We start from the raw sequence: 21,331 nt of genomic DNA, 5'->3' as shown, positions 1-21,331 counted from the left end.
AACTGACAACTCAAGGAACCTTTGTGGCAACCCTACGAAGGGCGTGGCGATACGCCACAAAAACTGTGGTAGATTAGAATAAAGGCCTGTGCAGACGACGCGTTTTCCAAGCAATAGTGACGCGATTTACCTTAGGACCTTAGGTTGATATTTAAGCCAAGGATCAAGAGCTCCTGGGTATAGTAAAAAAGTATCACACAATTAAATGATACAGATATTTAGCTAAATTATTGATTGCTATGATAATATGTTTTATCTACTTTTAAGTAAGCCCGCTATTATTTGAGATGCTCACTCAACATCAGATGAATAAAAAAACCGTCTCGTCATGTTACAGGCAAAGCTCAACGCTATCTGACGTCATCATCATCATCATCATCATTGACAACTGTTGAGCACGAGTCTCCTCTCAGAATAAGATGGGTTGGGCCAACAGTCCACCACGCTGGCCTATTGCGGATTAGCAGACTTCACACACGCAGAGAATAAAGATAATTCTCTGGTATGCAGTTTTCCTCACGATGTTTTTCCTCACCGTTTGAGATACGTGATATTTAATTTCTTAATATGCATATAAATAAAAAGTTAGAGGTGCATGCCCTGGACCGAATTCAAACCTACGCTTTCAGAACCGAAGGCAGAGGGCTATCTTACGTATCTGCAAGTAAAACACAAGCAGTCTGTAGAGGCCCTAAGGTCTAGTTTACATTATGCGTCGATGGAAGGACATTAGTAAAATCTCTGTGCCTCACTTGCCCGAGACAATGGGTCACCCTGATAATCGGTTTTTATGATTTTGCCATGAAACAAAAAATGTTTGCAATCGTATTGTTATTTCACGGCCGTGATCGTTACACGTCAGTGGGGGCCTTAAGTGACTTTTTGTAACACTTAAGTAGGTCGGTGCTATTCCTTGATAGAATTTAATTGGTGTAATGGTCTTTAGACAAGCTTCACAAGCTTCTATTAAACGTGGTATGTGTGTTTGTTTAGGTCATCTTGACACTAATTTTTACAGAATATTTTCAACCGATTGAGCTAATTTTCGTGTCAGGAGATACGGTAGTCAGCTTTTTTTTTTTATTCTTTACAAGTTAGCCCTTGACTACAATCTCACCTGATGGTAAGTGATGATGAAGTCTAAGATGGAAGCGGGCTAACTTGTTAGGAGGAGGATGAAAATCCACACTCCTTTCGGTTTCTACACGGCATCGTACCGGAACGCTAAAGCCTCCCACAAGCCAGACCTGGACTAATTAAGAAAATCTCAATCTGCCCAGCCGGGGATCGAACCCAGGACCTCCGTTTTGTAAATCTACCGCGCATACCACTGCGCCACGGAGGCCGTCAAAACATGAAAAATTAAAGTATGGCCTCTGAGTAATACGGTAGTTGACTGTTATTAAAAATATAAACAATATTAATTTGGAGTAATACATGTAATAATGGTCAGAAATATATCGATATTAATAAATAAAAAATAAGGATATCTTAGAAAACTTAATTTAAAAATCATATATTTTTTTAAATTTTCCAAACGTTAAAGCTGTCGTCCATTTTGTGACGTCATAATGTTACTTGATGTAATAAACGTCAAAGTAATTGTTAGTTGGATTGGAACTTCGATTATTTCGTTTCATTCTGTTTTGATTTTTCTCGGACTTTACGTGATTCCTTTCAGGTGGAGATGCGATCGCTTCGTTGGACCAGTTATGTTGGGTTCGTGTTACGAGGCTATGAAAAATAGATAGACATTTAAATTTAGGAGAATGAACCTAGAAATAGCCAGTAACAAACGCTCCGTTTGTAAGACAATGGATTACATTTATATATGGCAATAAATCAGGTTGTCGAGATTGCTAACCGCATTCACAACTTTGTTGCATTGCATTTATCGCGAACAAAACAAAATAATGGACACTCTTAGTTAGTATACCTAAACACAAAATGTACAAGGTATAAATTGTAGTTTGTAGTATTTATACTTATACATTTATACATACTTAACCCAGTAGATGACCTCTGCCTCCGATTCGGAGGGGTGTGGGTTCAAATCCAGTCCGGGACATGTACCTCCAACTTTTCAGTTGTGTGCATTTTAAGAAATTAAATATCACGTGTCCCAAAACGGTGAAGGAAAAGCATCGTGAGGTAACCTGCACACAGAGAATTTTCTTAATTCTCTGCGTGTGTGAAGTCTGCCAATCCGCATTGGACCAGCGTGGTGGACTATTGGCCTAACCCCTCTCATTCTGAAAGGAGACTCAAGCTCAGCAGTGAGCCGAATATGGGTTGATAATGATGATACTTATACTTTAACTTAATTAGGTATAGTTATGGGTTGACATCATTATTCTGGTTACGTCTAATAAATTAATAATGTGACATTCTCTAAGTGTTTCTTAATACTTGTACAGCATTTAATTTAATTTTTTTTGTAAATCTTTTTCCCTTTTCCCTTTTCGGTTTCTACACGACATCGTACCAGAACTGTAAATCGCTTGGCGGTACGTCTTTGTCGATAGGGTGGTAACTAGCCACGGCCGAAGCCTCCCACAAGCCAGACCTGGACCAATTAAGAAAACCTCAATCGGCCCAGCCGGGAATCGAACCCAGGACCTCCGTCTTGTAGATCCACCGCGCAAACCACTGCGCCACGGAGTCTTTGCCGGTTGAAGCCTTCTACCAAGTAGACCAAGAACTTGTCTTGGTTAGCGAGACAGTCTAACTCTAAGTCTTATATTCTGAGACTCTCTAGAGCTCAGTAGTCGATTTTGGGTTAATGGTTGAATTTAACACAGGTTCCTTGAAAAAAAAAATACTCTTACAAATTACTTTAAAAAATATTTTATTTCAAACATTTTTTTTTTCGAAAACAGCTTTTACACAATATTATAAAATATGTTTAATAGTTTAGAAACCAGTTATAATTAAAACATATTTACAATTTATACATTGGTTGGTAGTTTTACTTTTTTCTTAACAACTTATAGATAATATAACTTTTTTTTTATATTTTTTAAATAGAGTTATTCTTTCATAGACAATCACTATCATTGAGGTAGTTATTTGGTTGCCACTTCTATAACGACACGAAAGCGCAACATAGACAGTAGAAATACATAGAAAAGGAGACCGATCATTTTAGGCCTAGCACGTTACAGAAAATATACGAAAAATCCTTTATTTATACTAATATTTTAAATGTGAAAGTAAGTCTGTCTGTCTGTCTGTTACCTTTTCACGGCTGAACCAATCAAGATGAAATTTGGTATAATACTAAATGAGACTTTGGAGCAAAACATAGGGTACTTTTTGACCCTAAAATAAAAATAGAAGGGGGTGAAATAGGGGTCGAAAGTTTGTATGAAAAGTTCTTCATTTTTAGAGTTTTAGTTTACAGGTAAATTTATTAAATAAATCATAAAAAAAAATATATTGTGATTCAAAAATTTGTAAAATTCAACCCCTAAAATGGTGAAATAGGGGTTGAAAGTTTACAGTTGAAAGTTGAAGATTTCCATGCGGACGAAGTAGTGGGCGTCCGCTAGTAACTTATAAAATCGATTTAATAGTTTATCCGAGCTCAACAAACTTGAATCAGATTTGTAATAAAAACAATACATGTGTTTACTTCGTCCCCCACAAAACATGACAGACAACTTCGTTGGTCAATTTGTGTGTGATACTGGTCCATTTGTAATTGATCTGAGATTGTGCTGCTAATGCTGTAGATAAATAAGTAAATTGTTAAAAAATACATTATTCAAATCTTAGATTAATTCTGTTCATTCTCGATAGTTTTAATAATTGTTATGTATTTTACTTGTCACTAGAGTATATTGAGATCTCACAATCTTATCTCTATAAGTATATCTAGTACATGATACATCATGCATGGTGTTCCACATAAATATTAATCAAACACACGTGGAAGATACATCACCTACGAGTAACTACATAAAACTAATTTGATTATTTACCAAGAAACCTCATATATTGAGCCTGTTATTATTAAACCCAAAATTATTTAAAAAAAAATCCAACCATCACTTATGAGGACCAATCACGTTTGCCGGAATGCAACGCGTCACGCACCCGCGGCTAATCGGCCAATCAGAATGTCCATTCGCTCTAATGCACAAGTCAATTTATCAAAGTGACTCATTTTAATATTGTAGTATGCCACATGACGTACTGGTCTAAGATCCGGCGTTAGAAATAAATACCCTCATCTGTTATTCATTAGTGCTATGTAATAAATGATAAACAATGTTCATAGTGACACATTGCGAATAGGTTGCCTATACTTACATCACAGCTTTTCTTGAAGAGTACTGTTTACAAACAAACAAATTAAAAATAAGAGTACTAATTCATACAAGTCATTTCACACCTAATAATAATTATGATTAACTTGTTCTTATATTAATAAAAATAAATTTGATTAATAGGCTTAGAAAAATTAGTTATGGTTAATATATTTTATACAACATTTTAGTTACAAAATTACGTGCGTTTTCTACCTTAATTTCTAATATCTTTGTTGGTAAACAGTGCTCATCAAGAAAGGCAGTAGTATAGTTAAATTGTGACCAAACACATTATTCATACAAAATGTAGGAAACCATGAACTATATCAAAAGCAACATAATACAGCTAAATGAAGCAAAAAATAAGCTTTCATTTGACAAATTAGCCGACTAAATAACTAATGATGACTAACTGTATATGAATAAGATTTTCACTGTGCAATGCACACAGTTGCATTGTGAAAGCAGGTAACCTTTAGTTTTTCAATTATTTTGTTTTTTTTTTATAAATTAACAAATGAGGGAAGGAGATTAAATAAATCTTAAAAAAAAATTAATCATTCAATAATCTTCGGTCGCAATTTAACTAGGCAACGTATGTGCAATGTGTCAATGTGAATATTTTTTTACATTTATTTCTTATCCCAATTAAATACCAGATGAGGGTGTATATTTTTAACGTCGGTTCTCGTACTATACGGCAACGAATTAGCACTTCGGTGCAATTAATCATCAACTTGCATATGTGGTTGACGTACACGGTACAGCTCGTGTGGATTAACTTGACACCTGGCTCGAATGATGCTTGTACTGTGTTTGTATCGATGTGTTTGGTAGCCAGGTGTCAGGTTAATGCGCACGGGTTATACCTTTGTATTTCATCATGTATCTACCAGAAGTTCTCAAATCATTTTGGACCTTTAAGACCAACACATTAGTTTTTAAGTTAATTTCTTGCTTGTTATTATTCTTTTTGGTGTACAATAAAGTATATTTCATTTAATTCAAAGAATTAAGAAAATTCTCTGGTATGCAGGTTCCATGATCACGGACAAGAAGAGCATTGTTTTCGATTTATATAACCTTTGACAGTCACGGTCACTGCATACGGTTACATTGACAAGCAATGTCATGGTCAATGTGGCGATAAATTCAGTATACAGGGTGTCTCGTAAATATTACGACATAGTTCACAAGGTGATAGCTGACATCAAGAAATAACATAATTACATATATTAGTAGGCCATGATATAAGCTATCACTAGTAGAATGTGGCGTACTATTTACGGGATAACCTGTATGCACATATTGCAAGCAAACACATAGTAGATACTATCAATAAAGTCAATAAAGTAAAGTTTCTCAAGCCGTATCAAGTAATATTGTAATATAGGACGTACGACTTAGGCCATCTTACGACCTTACTATGTTATTGACAATGTATTGGCAATTGTTATTATTGAGTGTGTCGTTAACAATATTTCATCGGTATTCCGTACGTTTAACCGATTACAAACGGATTCGGACGATACGCTACGGAAATATCAGATTATACGTATCATGAAAGATTTATTTTTTCATTTTTTATGTTTTTTATTTAGTTTGGTTATTACAAAATAGCAATAGCATTTTTCATATGGCACCTCTAATTTACAACAAATTACCAGCAAAATTAGCTGATAGAAATTTAAGTGTTGCTTTATTTAAAATTAAAATCAAAGAACTATTGTTAAAAAAACGGTATTACACTAACAAAGACTATTTAACTGACAAACAATAATAATTAACGTATAACGGACATAATAATAAATTTCATTCAAATTTCAATAATTATAGTGTAATATAGACAATGTAATTTAGTTATAAGATTATTTTTAAAATTTGCATGCTATTTTGTAGCAAATTGTATGCCAACATTTATATCAAGATCTGTATTTAACAATTTGCAAATAAAGAATTATGAATATGAATTATGAATTAAAATGTTGTAATTAGCAAACTAAATAAAATAAGGATAAAAGCAATCTATACAAATATAATAATAAGGGAATATTTGACTGTATGCTTGCATTGAAATGCTTGACCGATTTGAGAAATTCTTTCAACATTAATCCTACATTATCCCTGAAAATAGATATAGGCTATATCCCGTGTTCTTACAATTAACAAGAGTTATGCGGGTGAATTCTTGTGGTTTCCTCTGAGATGGCTTTTAATACATTTTTTTACTTAGGAACAGCTCAAATAAAAGTGTTTTGGGCCATTTACAGCACGACCATTTGAAATGCAATCATCCACATTCACGGTATTTTTTTTTTTTGGGGTATAAGTTCGATCAAGTTATTGTATTTGGAGTAAAAATAAATCTTTTTCATGATACGTATTATCTGATATTTCCGTAGCGTATCGTCCGAATTCGTTTGTAATCGGTTAAACGTCGTACGGAATACCGATAATTATGATGACACACACTTGTCAATTGCCAATAACATAGGGTAAGGTCATGTGACCTAAGTCGTTCTACAGCCAGTACAGTAATAGTTAAGCGAAAGAGAAAATTGTATGTCGATTGAGCAAAACAAGGAAGGTGCCCACAATGTACATCGATATACCTAACTCTCGGCGTGGGTTGTGACCTTGGAAACTTGTTTCGTTCAGAAGTATCCCACTCGCCGCGGCATGGTGTCATACGTGCAATAAGTATCAGTGGCGTGCATAGGGTTTTTGACTAGGGTATTTATACACTTTAAGTAAAAATAGAAAAAATAAATTCTTTCTCCATCTATGTTTTCTGTGGTCCACCATAGGTTTGTATTGACACCTTAAGGTAGGCAGTTTTTTTTGCATCTATGAAGTGCACGCCACTGTGAAATATGCACAAATTCACTATCTACGCCTTACTACTAAACTATTTAAAAAAACACAACAAATGAATAAACGACTTACAAAAAACAACTATGGGAAATATACTATACTAGCGGACGCCCGCGACTTCGTCCGCGTAAAAATTTATGTAAACCTACCCAACCCTACCCTACTCTTCCCCTACCTTACTCCTACCCTACCGCTAACGCTAACCCTACCCTCCCCCCACCTTACCCCTACCCTACCCTACCCGTAACCTATCCATACCCTATGCTACCCTACCCCTACCCTACCTCTACCCTACCCCTACCCTACTCCTACCTTACTCCTACCCTACCGCTAACACTAACCCTTCCCTACCCCTACCTTACCCCTACCCTAACCCTACCCTACCCGTACCCTACCTCTACCCTACCTTACCCTACTCTACCCCTATCCTACTCCTCCCCTACCCTGTACGTTCCATATCCTTCCCCTACCTCTACCCCCCTACCCTACCCTACCCTACCCTACACTTTCCCTAAATTACCCCTACCCTACCTCTATCCTACCCCTTCCCTACCCCTATCCTATCCCTACCCTCAGCATAATTGGTCCAGCCTTTTGTGCGTGGTGCAATGACCAAAAGACTATAATTTCCCAAGCGACTTCTATGCTAATACTATAAAGAGGTAAAGTTTGTGTGGTTGTCGGGGGTAATCTCTGGATCTACTGGACCGATTTGGAAAATTCTTTTACCAATAGAAAGCTACATTATTTGTGAGTGTCATAGGCTATGTTTGGTCCTCATATTCACACGGGAACGGGAACCACGTAATTGAAACCGCGGGGCGTCATATAGTGGCATTTCTGCGACTTTTAGAAATTTTGTATTATCTCCGAAACTATATAACTAATTAACATACTGTAAAGGGCAAATCTTATCTCTATAATATCCTTGTGATTATTAAATAATTTATTTTGATAAGGATTTAAGTTTAGTTGTGTAAATAATGACGTAAACCTTAATTTAAAATATAAATAATTTATTAAAGTACTAAAGGTACTATATCTGCTAAAATATAAAAGATAGATATATGGTGTCGCGGACTTTTTTGTAGAACTTTTAAAGGTTCAAAAAGCCTCCATACATTTATTTCAGTTATACGCAATGGTTGAGGCAGCGCATGCGAATAAGTAAGTTTTTCGGTCCGACCTGTAAGAGAAAACCCGCGATAACTCAGTAGTTATACATGATAGAAATATAAAATATAGCCTATAGCACTCCCCGATAACGTAGCATTCTACTGGTGAAAGAATTTTTAAAATCGGACCAGTAGTTCCGAAGATTACCCCATTTCAAAAAATTGTTACAAACTTACAAACTTACAAACTTTACCTCTTTATAATATTAGTATAGATAAAACTTGCATTACAAATTAAAATATATATATATACACATATATATACAGGGTGATTCGGTCTTTAGTGCGGATATTTTTTTTCGTGGTTCTGTATCATTAATAGAATATAAATCTACAAACAGTTCGATACATTTTATGTAATTTTTTTTTTAATTTATGTCTCTAAAATAACAAAATAATGTAGATATTATTACTAAACAAGATATATTCAGCTTAAAAGTGATCTGGTGACGTCCTTTAGGTATCTAACGAAAATAAAATAAACGCACAATAGGGTGACCCTAAAATTCTGTTCAAAAGTAAATAACTTTAGCTAACGATAATTTTGTTATTTTTGAGTTAAAAAAAAAAAGAAAAAATACGTGATCATTAAATTTTGTTTATGTACAAAATATAAAAATATCCGCACTAAAAAAATTTTCTTCCTGTATATATATATATATATATATATATACATATATATACATATACTTAAATAAATAATTTATATAGGTAATAATCATTAACAACAATATAAAATAGATTATGTTGATTTTGTACAACTGATACTGTGGTAAACTTCATAGATTAGGCTTACATTAACAAAACACTGGCTATACAATTGCATATATTATATACCAGCGGTCACCCGCGATATTTTTTTGAAATCCCGCGAGAACGATAAATTTTTCCAGAGTAAAAGTAATCTATGTTCTGTCACACGGTCAAATGTGTTTACATATCAAAGTCCCGAACCGATTTAGTGGTAAAGGTAACAGACAGATTTACTTTCACATTTGTAATATTAAGTATGAATGACAACAACATAGAGAAGATTATGTTGTTTTTGTACTATTGTTAAGTACCGCGCCAAACTTCACAGACTAGGCTTACATTAAGACACTTTAGCGAAGCACTTTGGTTATATATCACATATACAAGAGCATGTCATAACCAGAACTGCCTCATCTAATAAAGGCTGAATGTTTTTTTAGCCCATGTAGGCACGTAACCTATCTATTGTATAAAATATCATTAGCTACCGTATTTACCTGTCAAATTTGCAGCCTTCCTAAAATAAGGCGTATCTGGTTATCACAATCTCCCCATTAAAACTAAGGAGCATAATACATAATTCTACCAACTCCACCAATGAGTTAAACAATTGTGCGCATACTCTTTACCATTCCACCATCTATCAAAGTCCTTCCACACAGTCACTTGGGATACTTTGTCAGGATTGTTCAGCATTGTGCAGAGCTTGCAGACTTCTTCAACTGGATGACTTGGGCCGTATCTGTAGTGGTTTCTCCAGCGGAAGAAGTCGTGGTATTTGCTGCGGTTTGTGAGTATCTCGTTCATCTGATGGGCGAGTTCTTTGGGACCCAAGGCCAATGCGTCGAGGTAGCTGCCTGGTGGGAGAAATCTGTAAATATAATGATAGAAAGTTAAATTTAAGATTTTAACAAACCCTTGACATTTAACTGAATTGATCAATATGGAGAATTGCTGATGGACAATTAGTTTGACGTTAAGTACAGCAAGTAACTTTTGTGGCGTCACAAAATGGACGACACCGGTTTTGACGTTTGGAAAAAATTATAAATACATGATTCAGTTAAATTTTATAAGAAATCGTCGTCAGTCCACCTGGAGGGGGGAGAAACTACACTGTGCTTTCCAGTGCGGGGTCGCCATTCCAGCACATTAGGACCCCAACGTCTATCGTCTCTTCGAACTATGTGTCCCGCCCATTGCCACTTCAGCTTCGCAACTCGTTGAGCTATGTCATTGACTTTGGTTCTTCTGCGGATCTCCTCATTTCTGATTCGATCACGCAGAGATACTCCTAACATAGCTCGTTCCATCGCCCGCTGTGTGACTCTGAGCCTTCTTATGAGGCCCATAGTTAGCGACCAAGTCCAAGTTATTCCATGTACTACACGAAATCAATACCTGTAATTTATATTAAATTTGACATGTGTCAACTACCCTAGCGGTCTGCCGATAAACGTTGGCCCTAAGGGCAAGGCCAAACGAGCGTAGGTCAGTCGCGTAATTTCGGTCGCAGAAAGTCGTGTATAAGTCGGAACACAACTCATTTTGCGACGCAGACTTTTGTATGAAACCGAATGCAGAAATTTCTCGACCGACCACTCTCAAAATTACGCTCGTTTGGCCTCACCCTAAATGTATAGATGCTCACTAAGATGTAAACGAGCTAACACGCCTGTTGTGGAATGTTAAATAGCTTGCAATACATCTATGTACTAGTTTGGAAACTAAACGCAACCAAAGTTTGCCGGGGGATAACATCGAACATGACCATACTAGTAAGCTAACTTGGAAAATCTAATACGCGTAATTCTGCTATAACGCGGTATGAAGGGTCTGGTTGACAATGTATCTATTATTATTACTTTATAGTATAATATACGGAGCGCCTGTTAACCCCAGACCTTGATTATTTTATAAAAACTGAAAGTTTGTCAGCTCATGCTCCTACGACAAGAAAGTACGGTAGCCAATTATAGAATTTGAGCCGTGGTGGCTTTGGGAGGTAGCAGGTTTTAAGATCCAGAGCCTCGAACGTCTAAATATAAAGTATATTTTTTTTGGCATATTTTGATCGGCATAATATGAGAAATGATATCCCCATTTGCCAGACACTTGGTTTCATGGCAACCATTCGCTAGATATCCTTGAAGTTTGAAATTAAACTTTGCTGTTATATAAAACATTATTACAGAGTACAGGGCCTACTTACCAATTTCGGGCTACTTTTAATTTAAATTACTAACCTTGAATAATTAGCTGTGCCGTAAACAATGGGAATGGCGTAATTGTTCAACGCGTTCAAAAGCTTCTCCGTAACATAGTCCTCAGCGAAGGAATTCTCAAACGACAAGTAGAAGTAGTAATCGTCTTCCAGTTTCTTGAAACAAAACGCTTCATCGTCTCTGGGGCAACTGAGAGTGCCACAACCACCATAAACGTCGACATTCAGCTTGTATACATCTAATTCCTTCTGCAATTCCTTAACATAAAGTTCCCTGCCACCATTCGTTGAGCAATGAGAGACAAACCATGCTGCTGTTTTTGATTTACTCAACAATTTACTCTTCAATTCTTCGACGATAGGATTCATTTTGTCCAACCATTTCATGTCTACTGCAGGTCCAACAACATTGTCATCCAAATCGTATATTATGACGTATCCCCAATACAAATCAGAGTCGATCCGATACGTCCACGTCCAATTGAAAAAGTCGTTGTACATCGGAGAGCATACAGGGTTGTTATCCGCAGATTCTGATGCTGCGAATATGTACTTCTGTCTTGGAGATCTATTGTAGGGTAGTTGGAATGACCAGAGATTCATCGCGTCTAAACCACCGAAGACTACTGCATCGAATTCTGTTTGATCGAGGAAGTATTCCTTGTCATCTGTGACGTAGCAGTTGGTGTATTTACACTTGCCCTTTACGAATACAGAGTTCCCTTCGCCCATTGTGTTTAAAGGTAGAGCGAATCTGTTGGTCCATTGGAGGATGTACTTTAAGCTTTTGTGGTTCGTGTAGGATATGTCTTTCCTCTGTGACCGTATTGAGTGTAGTCTTGCGTTGTATGTGTACACAAGGGATGCGGCGTACATAAGAATCACTATAAATATTAATCGGGTGACGTTTAGTCTCGTCACTATGTAATACATTCTAGTTCGCATCTTGAAGACTTCTACATGTTAATTAGTGCCGTGGCCTCCTAAAATGTAAACACGTGTATGGTGCTCCAAATCATAAACATTTCCTATTTTTAACACAGGTTTCAAAGTTTCAGTTTACATTCTAGTCCATTCGAAGATTTAATTTGATTTTTATGCCTGAAATAGAAGAAAAATAGTTAATTTGATAAGTTTTAAAAGTATTTTTCCATCAAACGATTTGGGTGTGTTGTGTTTATAGGTAACTAGGTTATTTTTAGTTGTGACATAATGTCGGTCTGTTGGCTAAAAATAAACATCGTGTCCCATGGCGCTTGTGGTGGGGTATGCTGTTGAGTATATTTTTAAGACTTTTCCTGGTTCTTTGGGAATGTCTTGGTTCTACCCAAGAGGTCCTGGATTCAAATCTAAACTATCTTAGCACATGGTCAACAGATACTAAAAAAAATTTCAATGCTAAGTCTGACAAATTGGTCCATGCGTCGGGTGACCCAAGAGCTGGCGCTTATTTGGCCCAAAGGTTAAGCCTTGCTATCCAGAAGGGTAATAGCGCTAGTGTATTGGGTACCTTGCCTCTGGGTGCACAATTAGATGATGTGTATTTGTTTTAATTATTGTTTTTATTATAAATTTTAATTTAATATATCTGTTAAGTAATTGTGAATTATAAATTCTAAAAAAAAATTAATGCGGGTTTCATTTACAAAATAGGTTTGCACTAAGGAGGAATTTTTGGAAATGTAACCTCTAAGGTGAGCCGTGATAGCCCAGTGGATATGACCTCTGCCTCCGATTCCGAAGGGTGTGGGTTCGAATTCGGTCCTTCAACTTTTAAGTTATATGCATCTTAAGAAATTAAATATCACACTGGCCTAATCGTAATGGCAGACTTCACACACGCAGAGAATCAAGAAAACTCTCTGGTATGCAGGTTTCCTCACGATGTTTTCCTTCACCATTTGAGATACGTGTTATTTAATTTCTTAAAATGCACAGAACTAAAAATGCATGCCTCGCATCGGATTCGAACCTATGCCCTCCGAATCGAAGGCAGAAGTAGGTCATAGCCATTGGCTATCACGGCTCTTTCTCGGAATTTCTTCCTAAAAGGCACGTAATTCTTTTAAGATGTTTTCAAGAAGACACACTCGTGCATCAAAGTCAAAAGTCAAAATTCAAATTCATTTATTTCTATTACTTAGGCTTAGTTTGCAAGTAATTTGGAAACACTTTAAACCGTCGTAGGGAGCCAGGGCCTTTAAAAGGGCTGATAAGGGTTACAATCTAACAATACTTAAAATAAAACTGTAGCGTGTTGACTTATGTACACATTACGCAAATATTTAAAAAAAAATTGTTGGACGGCAACAATCAATACTGAAGACAAAAATATATATTTTTAATTTTTTGTGTGTCGTCCTTTTGTTGACCGGACAACATGCTGAAACTACTGAATGATTTCAAATGAAACTTGGCACGATTTGAGACTATAACACGAAGAAGGTTATGGTTAGGTGTAAAAATTGGTAGGTATGTGTACATTTTCAAAATTCTACCCCTAAAGGGTTAGAAAGGTGAACTGTTGAGGTTTTTTATAATATAAATAGTTAATTTTTTGAGTTAGGTATATTTTTGTAAAATGCTTAGTGGACCATTAATTATAATATACTAGCTGACGCCGCGCGGTTTCACCCACGTGGTTCTCGTTCCTGTAGGAATACGGGGATAGCCTTCCTCGATAAATGGGCTATCTAACACTGAAAGAATTTCTCAAATCGGACCAGTAGTTCCTAAGATTGGCGCGTTCAATCAAACAAACTAACTCTTCAGCTTTATAATATTAGTATAGATTATCTATAAAACATGCGAAAATATAAATAGAAGGGGGCGAAATAGGGGTTGAATGTTAACGTCGATTTTCACAGCTACACAGTCCGCTAGTCTATTTATAAAATACTTGTAATTGGGGTAGCAACCCAAATCTACGCACTATGTAAAGTACACGTCAGTGAACGGTACATTGCCGGCTGCTAGGGGCGCGACAGCCTGGCGCCAACGCTCGCGCATGCGAATGGTGCGAATGTTAAAAGCAACAAATCACGAAAGTTTATCGCCACTAACTCTCGCACACAACGTTTTGTGTCTCTTAATGGTAGGCGTCCACATACGCATCGTACGCATCGGACGCATCGTGTGGACATGTGGACGCTTATCATTAATCCCCACTTAGGAAGAGGATTATAGGGAAAATGATTATTTATACGATAACTAGCCGATGCTGCGCGGTTTTAACCGCGTTCTTCTTGTTCCCGTAGGAGTACGAAGATAATATATAGCCTATAGCCTTCCTCGATAAATGGGCTATCTAACACTGAAAGAATTTTTCAAATCGGACCAGTAGTTCCTGAGATTAGCGCGTTCAAGCAAACAAACAAACTCTTCAGCTTTTTTATATTATGACCATGATACATGCTTAGTTTAAGACATATGAGATGGTGATAACAAAAACGTTTGTGTGATGAGAACAGAACAGACATCGCTAAAAGCTGACGGATGAGTGTTTTCTAGTGTCTTTGTGTGTTTACACATTATAGCAGCAATCTTGCACCCATAACACAAGTTTCGCTTCCTTAAGGGCTGGATAGTGATGTGTGTATTGTAGGTACGTATATATATATTATTGTAACGGTTCAGTCAACAAATCTGGCTAGTGGGAGTCTAGTCCGTGTCTAGTTACCAACCTATTGGCAAAGACGTACCGCCAAAAGATTTAGCGTTCCGATGCGATGTCGTGTAGAAACCGAAAAGGGTTTTAACACCACACTATCTTAGATTGCATCATCACTTACCATCAGGTGAGATTGTAGTCAAGGGCTAACTTGTAAAGAATAAAAAAAATCTGGCTCCAGCAAGGAGTGAAAAATAGTCGGCCACTTTTAAAAGCCCTTATGTCCTTGACAAAATATCGTGATTAGGCATTATAATTCTCGTGGACATCTAAATTGGGCGCACGCAACGGCTTGGGCTCGACCTTTAAGTAGCGATAAACAACTGTTAATTGAATTTAATAATTCATTAATATTATCAGTTAATTACCTACTTACATACTTATTGCCTAACTAGCGGACCCAGTCATGTTTCGCTTTGAGTTACGCAAGCAACCAATCTCAATAAATCAGCGACAAACAGTTTTATGTCCACGAAGGTACCAAGGGGGGGGGGTCTGGTTCGTAGTAAGTAAGAATGCGGGGCTCTGCTACTCACAGATAATGTAGCTTGCCATTGATGCAACAATTTTTTAAATCGATCCAGTAATTTAGCTACAAATAATATTTTCTTCGTTTTTTATTATTGGTTCTTTTTACTAAAAAAAACTACACTAGAAAACTTACACTAACTTTTTTTTTTATTCTTTACAAGTTAGCCCTTGACTACAATCTCACCTGATGGTAAGTAACTTAATCTAATAACTATACAAATCATGCCCACGTCAAATGGTGGTAAGACTACTGGCTGCATTTCCGCGCTGGACAGCCAGGCTGATCATTTGCACAAAAAATGAGCCAGCCCTTCTGTCACCAGTCGAGGCTTTTTATAAGTAAATATAATTTTCTTCTTAGAAAAGTATTTACTGTAGATAAATTGAATATTAACGACAGGTATCTAAACAAACATGTGTATTTGCTATTTACCTAAGTATCATCATTACCAACCTATTTGAATAGCCCACTACAGCAGGCCTATTCACTAATTTGGCCTTTATTAACAACCTTTTAAAATAAACATCAAATTAACTGGGAAATGTCTTCTTCCTACTGTGTGATAACCACGAAAAGTTGGCACCGGACGACATTTGTTACATATAATCTCAATTTCGTATGTGTCAACTAATATACGTCAATGTTAGTGAATTAGCCTACAGTACTTAGGGTGATACTTAATGTTTGACTTAACTTTTAGCAGACTCAAAAGTGATTAAAAAAATGAGAAAACTAATGTCGAACAAAGGTTATGATTCACAACATTTGTCAGGACAACTTAATTAACAAATCAAACTGTAACTAAAACGAGACCCTAGAATGGCACAGAATGACCTTGAGTGAAGTCACGCACTTGTGAACGATGTGTGTAGGGTTAAAGGATCCTTTGACTGTTAACAAACACTCCTCTTTTCCACTCAAGTCACTCTCCCCGCCTATCCGTAGTAACCCATAAAGAATTACACAACAAGAGATGTGGACGGCTCGAACGCCACGAGCACACTGAAGCCGTGCGTACCGCAAGTCGTTGCAACGCGGCGATAACATAACTTATTTTTTTATTATTCTCCCTAATGGTGCGTGTTGTAGCTAAGTGCTTGAACTAAATAAAAAAGCGCAAATCTCGAGAACGGAGAACGATTCGTTTTTTATTTTTGAAGTACGAGGATGGTTCTTTCGAAATAATAAATAGTTACGTAGGGGTAGGGTTGGGTAGGGTTGGGTAGGGTAGGGTAGGGTAGGGGTAGGGAAGGCACATACGTCAAAGCGGGTTTGCTAGTTAAAAATACATGAAGCGAAATATAGGAAGGTAATTTAGAGTAAAACGAAATTTTAGCTATATAAATTAATTAGGTAAGTACAATCGATTCAGGTAACTTTATCACAAAATTAAAGGTAACTGTAATCAACTAATGGTCGCACACCATTAGTCGATTACAGTTACAGTTCAACTAAAAATTCATTTATTTCAAGTAGGGTTCACTTTACAAGCACTTTTGATACGTCACTTGACTGTTTGTAAGGATTCTACCACCGGTTCGGAAGGCAGGTTCTGCTGAGAAGAAACCGGCAAGAAACTCAACAGTTTCCTCTTAAAAAAATCGTACAATATTATAATTTACAATTGATGCCAACATTACAATTTCTTATAGTTTTACTTCCTGTGTGAAGGTGGAAGCTGATCCAATGGCCTCCAAGCATCTTTATCATTGAGGAACTCATCAATGGCGTAGTAATCTCGACTAAGTAGGTAAATGTTTTTTGACACATTGCTTAAAGCTATGCATTGGCAGGTCCATCACAGTCTTGGGGATCTTGTTATAGAAGAGTACACCCAAACCTACAATAGATTTTTTTACTCTTTGGAGACGATATTTCGTAACTTTCATTTCGTGTTAGATGATTTTGAAGGGACGTAACCGATGTATGAGAACCATGATAGCCCTGCTACCACCATGCACTATGCACCATGATAACACTGCTGAGCTCGAGTCTCCTCTAAGAATGAGAGGGGTCAGGTCTTAGTCCACGCTGGCCCAACGCAGATTGGCAGACTTCACACACGCAGAGAATTAAGAAAGTTCTCTGGTAAGCAGATTTCCTTACGATGTTTTCCTTCACCATGTGAGACACGTGATATTTAATTTCTTAAAATGCACACAATTGAAACGTTGGAGGTGCATGCCCCGGACCGGTTTCGAACCCACACCTTCCGGAATCGGAGACAGAGGTCATATCCATTGGGCTATCACTGCTCTCAAGATTACTTACCCCCCTACAAAACCAGAAACTTAAGTATCTTTAATCTGCTTTAGATACCTACCGCCGATGAAGTTAAATACTGTTTTATAATGTCATTGCATATTGCCTACCTCTTTATAATAAAAGTAAACATTAAAATGCAATAATACATTACCATTTAAATTTTATAATAACTGAATTCCATTATCACATAAAACCCATGAGTTAAAAGCAACACGATTAGTGAAGGTAAACGATTAGCCGAACACGCACTTTTAGTTACTGATAAGTTTGTGGGCACTTCACGACACAGTTTATCGGAAAACTCGATACACGACTGATTATAGCAAACGATGACTTAACACTACGAAAGTACGAAGTTACGAACTACGACTACGAAACGAACGAAATACGAACTACGAAGTAGCTGTAGTTAGGGTTGCCATGCCAAACCTAAAAGCCGGACAGACTGGCCTGTTTGGTCGGACATTTGGGTAAAATGGCCGGACATTCCAGTACGATCCTTTAAGGACATATCGCCAGTCCTCAAATGTTAACTATACTTTAATTTCTCCACATCCATACCCCATGCATGCACAAAGGTTTTATTTTTTTCTCTGTGTTGTAACTTTTTTTAAACAAACTATGGATTTTATTTAAAAAAAACTGTAAGTAATTGGCCTAAATTTAAGGTAAATTATTATTAAATAAGTGTGGTAAATAACGCTGTTATTTTTTCTTTCTTTGTAATAAATAAATTAATAGTGGGTACAGTAAAAAAATGTATGTAAAATCAAGCTTTTTTGATTATAAATTTATTCATCATCATCATCATATCAGCCGATGGACGTCCACTGCAGAACATAGGCCTTTTGTAAGGACTTCAATAAATTTATTAAGTACTATCAAATATATTAAATTGGCGGACTCCTGCAAAGTCGTCGGCGTAAAATTCAGAGCTTCATAAATGTCGCGAGAACCTTGAATTTTTCCGCGATAAAAAGTAGCACATGTTGCTCACTCAATACCTCCTCTATCTACCAGTGACAGTACCGTTCAAATCGGTTTAGCCTTTTCAGAGATTACCCGTACAAACAGATAGACAGACAAAAATTTTAAAATCCACGCTCGGCGCTTGAGAAATGTAGGAAACCTGACTAAAGCCGGACAAGCCGGACACCGTTTACTTTGGCCGGACACGCAATCAGAAAGCCTGACAATGTGTCTATGTCCGGTCTTTTCAGGACGACTGGCAACACTAGCTGTAGTTGCCCATAGCCGATGCCTGTTACCTAATATTATTCTTTGTCGAACATTTTTGCGTGCCGCGTTCATGGTGCGTTGTTTTTTTGTGCGTTTATAAATAAACGGTCGACGTCTTAGTGGATCCAGACACAAAACGACAAAAAAAATTAGGGATATCTGGATCATTTTAAACTGACAAGTTTTTAAATACAAAAATTACAAACAAGTAAGAAAATAAGAAGTGGATTACAAAATAAAATATTTTTAACAAACAAATTGAACCGACTTCAAAATCTCAAGAATAAACTAAAATACGAAAAATAACATCGTATGTGCTACCTTCTGATCACTTTGAAGGCGGTGCCAACACATCACATTAACTAAAGCCGATTAAATCATAAAGTTGTAGGATTCAAAGACTGCAGTTCCCTCCCTTTGGTTTTTCCAAAAACGGCTTTAATATGGGTGCAGACATCAAGAATATGCGCCATACAATATTGTGGCACGCGATCTAAAGTCTATACTATAACATTACTTATAATTACATAATGTAGTTATTTACAAAAAGTTTGTATAATAGGGATGATGACAGTTTTTTAAATTGTATATAAATTAAGAGTATGCTAATAGTAAAGCAATTTTGCAAAAACTAACAGGGTATTTGCGATCATTACTTTCGGAGCTACAGTTATTTAAAGGGTCAGATTTTCGGCACTGCCGCAGGTCCCTGAAAAACGCCCCGTACAAAATGGTACGAATTAATGACGTCATAAGTACATAATGATTGTTAGATTTGTATGGGCGTTCAAACAAAATTACTAATATCTTTGTTATTTCATTTATTAAAAAATGACATTTAATGTAAGGAAGCTAAAACTGTATGAATTTTCTTCTAATTACGATACCTTATTTACTCGAATGTATCATAAAAATCAATATATTCAAACCTAGTCATCATCCGCATTCTAAGCGTCGAAAGAAATGCGTTGTGGACATAGCTTTACCTTGTTTTCGATGTGACGCTACGGAACGTGACGTCATCACGAAACGAAGCCAATGACCTCCCTCGTCACTTCCCTAATTTCATAACTTTTACAAATAAACCACAGTAAATAAGCCAGAAGTAGGCTTTACAAGTACGGAATTTTTGCTTTTGGGTTTTATATGTTCTGTGCACTTATAAACAGATTTATCTACTCGTAGGTAGGTACTTACGAACTTTGTGTTTCGTCATTGGTTTTTGCATCACACTATCACAATATCACATCACACTAATATCGCATATGTTTTCTGTGCTAATATTATAAAGGCGAAAGTTTGTGTGAAAATGTGTAAGTATGTTTGTTCCTCCTTTACGCTGCGGCTACTGAAGCGATTTGGCTGAAATTTGGTATGGAAATAGATTTTTATCCCGGAAAAATCCATAGTTCTCGCGGGATTTGTGAAAAACTGAATTCCACGCGGACGAAGTATATGCATCGGCGCTAGTAAATATTAAGAGCCGATGCATATATGGCGCGCAAATTGTAATTGACGGTGTTGAAGTCGAAAATTACTTCATCATCATTAACAACCCATATGAGGCTCACTATTGAGCACGAGTCTCCTATCAGAATAGAGGGGTTAGGCCTTAGTCCACCACGCCGGCCCAATGCGGATTGGCAGACTTCACATACGTAGAGAATTAAGAAAATTCTCAGGTACCTACGTAGGTTTCCTCACGATTTGCTTCTCCGTTTGAGACTCCGTGATATTTGTTTTCTTAAAATGCACATTACTGAAAAAATGGAGGTGCATGCCCCAAATAATTAATTAAATAAAATTAAATGTACTGTAGCTAGAATATTGTATCACTGATCGTCATTTTAAAACGCGCAAATTTTGAAATTGCTTCGAACTTTTGTGTGCTCGTTTTTTTTTTCTCGGCCGTCTTTGGCCCTAGAGACGGCTAAGCAATTAAATAATTTATCGGCTAATCTAGTACTGCAATAATAGATTGACAATGCGCGCGCGCGGTGTTTTGGAGGTAACTGCTATACAAATACAACGCAAACGTAGGCGCGGCAGGCCCAGGCCACAGTATACTTACATTTTTACTGTGCCCAGGCGGCCGGACCGGCTGGGGCAGTGTTACCAACTCTCCAAAATATTTATCCCTATAGTTTGTGTCAAAAACCTAAAAATATAAATTCATAATAATTTAGAAATAATATGCTGAAATATATTTCAAAAGTCTATATTTAATACAGACTAAATATTACGTCTTTATTTGAAGATTCAGATTTTTTGAAATCATACATGTTG

General features: G+C 36.7%; 1 protein-coding gene across 3 annotated transcripts; it reads right to left on the bottom strand.

Annotated features, from left to right (window-relative positions):
* Positions 1-2,831: 2,831 nt before the first annotated feature.
* LOC112049288 (alpha-(1,3)-fucosyltransferase C) lies at positions 2,832-21,073 on the bottom strand. 3 transcript variants are annotated; one of them, XM_052886641.1, is made up of 3 exons: positions 20,732-21,073; positions 11,362-12,440; positions 2,832-9,986 (listed from the first exon to the last, which is right to left on the bottom strand). In XM_052886641.1, exons 2-3 carry the CDS (start codon positions 12,282-12,284, stop codon positions 9,698-9,700), a joined length of 1,212 nt encoding a protein of 403 aa, XP_052742601.1. In that variant the 5' UTR covers positions 12,285-12,440; positions 20,732-21,073; the 3' UTR covers positions 2,832-9,697. The 3 variants fall into 3 exon arrangements, with proteins under 3 accessions (XP_052742601.1, XP_052742600.1, XP_023942893.1); XM_052886640.1 differs by having other exon boundaries at positions 20,736-21,073; XM_024087125.2 differs by lacking the exon at positions 20,732-21,073 and adding an exon at positions 17,958-18,278.
* Positions 21,074-21,331: the final 258 nt, after the last annotated feature.

Source organism: Bicyclus anynana, chromosome 17 (assembly GCF_947172395.1).
Source record: "Bicyclus anynana chromosome 17, ilBicAnyn1.1, whole genome shotgun sequence".
In the NCBI taxonomy this organism is placed as follows: domain Eukaryota; kingdom Metazoa; phylum Arthropoda; class Insecta; order Lepidoptera; family Nymphalidae; genus Bicyclus; species Bicyclus anynana.
This window is presented reverse-complemented; position numbering and strand designations above follow the sequence as displayed.

Coding starts and splice junctions, on each gene's coding strand:
- LOC112049288 (XM_052886641.1), bottom strand. CDS start 12,284: ATGCGAACTAGAATGTATTACATAGTGACGAGACTAAACGTCACCCGA. Junction 9,987..11,361: donor GGCACAGCTAATTATTCAAG/GTTAGTAATTTA, acceptor TTATATTTACAG/ATTTCTCCCACCAGGCAGCT.